We start from the raw sequence: 2,222 nt of genomic DNA on the forward strand, positions 1-2,222 counted from the left end.
TTGTAATTCTAATTTTTTACTTGAAAGTTTTTCAGATGCAAACTGGGCTACGTGTAGTGATACACGCAGGTCTGTTACAGGATACTGTATCAAACTCGGTGAAGCCTTGATATCCTGGAAAACAAAAAAACAAGTGATTGTTTCTCGATCATCTGCAGAAGCTGAGTATCGTAGTATGGCGACAACAGTATGCGAATTAAAATGGATATCATTTCTGCTCAAAGATTTCCACACACACTGCAAACTGCCTATATCCATAAGATGTGATAACAAGGCTGCTATTCACATTACAGAGAATCCAGTTTTCCACGAAAAAACAAAACATCTCGATATTGATTGTCATCTTATTCGGGACAATTTCAAGCAAGGATTCATCCGACCAAAACATGTGTATTCAAAACTGCAAGAGGCCGATATTTTCACTAAACCATTGGAGTTTAAAGCTTTTTACAATCTTAGAAGCAAGATGAATCTCAAAGATATTCATCTTGAGGAGGGAATGTAAGAATTATATATATAATTCATATAATGCTAAGAATGCCTAGTTATTGAGTTGTAATAGGTCAAATTAGAAATTTAATATAATTTTATATATTCTTATATAGTTAAAGGGTCATTCTATAATTTAGAATTATATAAATAGGGACACTATTGTAATTATCTATCATCGTGAATGCATTCTGAATTTTTTTTTGGTTAATATCATAAACTTAATATAGTTATTCTTTTTTTTTTCTTCTCCTATGAGAGGGATATGAATAGAAGATCCAAATCTCATACAAAATGAATCAAAAGCTCAAAGAAGTGACAAGAGCAAACAAGCCAAATAAGGTCAATTGAATTCAATTGTACATATCAAAATCTATAAAGTCCTCTAAGTCTCGATCAAAAGTACATAGTTGTTGACAATTTTTTGATCATCTCGCATAAACTTGATCTGAAGTGAGAGTTTGTTATGATATGAACCATATCACCAGGGTGATCTTACATCAGAGATATTAAAAAGACAAGGTGAGGGGTAAGAGACAACACCACAAATAGGAAATAGGGCCGATAGAAGAGGCATATATGTAAAATTTTCTTTATAATATTTATATATATCTAATTTGAACTGTTGATACAACAAATATAGTATATAGTGTGTAGCTAATTTATACCCAAAAAAAAAAAAGTAATTTGAAAATTTGTTACCCTTAGAAAAAGGAAAACAGTTGCAATCCTTGGGTAGTGGAGTTTTCCAGCAAATCAGCCGTAAGCATGGACGCCCTGGTCTTCCTGCCGGTGTTAGTCCGATCAGACAAGGGTGTCACACTCGCCGGAGCCGGAGTAATCCTCTGACACGTGACTAGCCACTTTGCTTTCATGTATTCCTTCTTCCTCCAAGGACCCAAATACATCTTTTTATCTTTCATACATTTCTTAGCAGCTGAGCACAAAATCTTGATCGAACTCTCAAGTCTATGCATCTTACCCACAAACACTTCCGGCAATTTCTTAATCAATTCATTGTATTCTTCGTTTGCTTTAGCCATTTCAAACTCTCCTCGAAAATTCAATTCAATTACAATCACACCTCTCAATCCTGTTTTTGGATTAATAGTATCCTCTATTACATCCAAAAATGTGTGTTCACCTGCTTGTAAATCAGATGATCTTTTCCATTTTGATTTTGAGACAGCACAGTTGAATCCGGCATCTCTCATGCGACTGCAAACCTCTATCATCAAACAACTCCGGCAGGATTCGGTTCCTGGCCGCCCACAGCAACAGTAATTCAATGTCATCTGTAATTCTTTCAACGCTTCATGTGTCGCGTCACGGATCCTTGATTCTATCGAAGATGTTCTGAACAACGTTGACTATAACAAATTTAAGGAAAAAATTAGGAATCAATCCAATAACAATATTCAATCTCTTAATTCCATAACTTACTTGAAGAAGATTGTTTTTCTTCTCCCAGAACGCCTTATCGTCTTCACCATCACCATCGTCGTCGTCGTCGTCGTTATTTTGTTCTCTCTCCGCCGTCGACACACTGTCGTCGAGGAATTCGAAGACTGTGTCCGATAGATTCATAACGGAGGTGTCAGAATTGGGTCCTTTCTCGGCAGAACTACAGGCTTTGTCGCCGCCGCACAAAAAAGGCCGCCACTTTGAAGGATTTCTCGTCAGCTTTCCGGCCATGTTCTCTGTTGGTCTCTTTCTATATCTGTTTATTGTTT

At 36.4% G+C, this 2,222-nt stretch overlaps 1 protein-coding gene across 1 annotated transcript; it reads right to left on the bottom strand.

The window, feature by feature from the left end:
• Positions 1 to 1,069: 1,069 nt before the first annotated feature.
• LOC124915344 lies at positions 1,070 to 2,222 on the bottom strand. The gene is made up of 2 exons (XM_047456042.1): positions 1,933 to 2,222; positions 1,070 to 1,859 (listed from the first exon to the last, which is right to left on the bottom strand). Exons 1-2 carry the CDS (start codon positions 2,182 to 2,184, stop codon positions 1,194 to 1,196), a joined length of 918 nt encoding a protein of 305 aa, XP_047311998.1. The 5' UTR covers positions 2,185 to 2,222; the 3' UTR covers positions 1,070 to 1,193.

This window comes from Impatiens glandulifera, chromosome 9 (genome assembly GCF_907164915.1).
Source record: "Impatiens glandulifera chromosome 9, dImpGla2.1, whole genome shotgun sequence".
Lineage (NCBI taxonomy): Eukaryota > Viridiplantae > Streptophyta > Magnoliopsida > Ericales > Balsaminaceae > Impatiens > Impatiens glandulifera.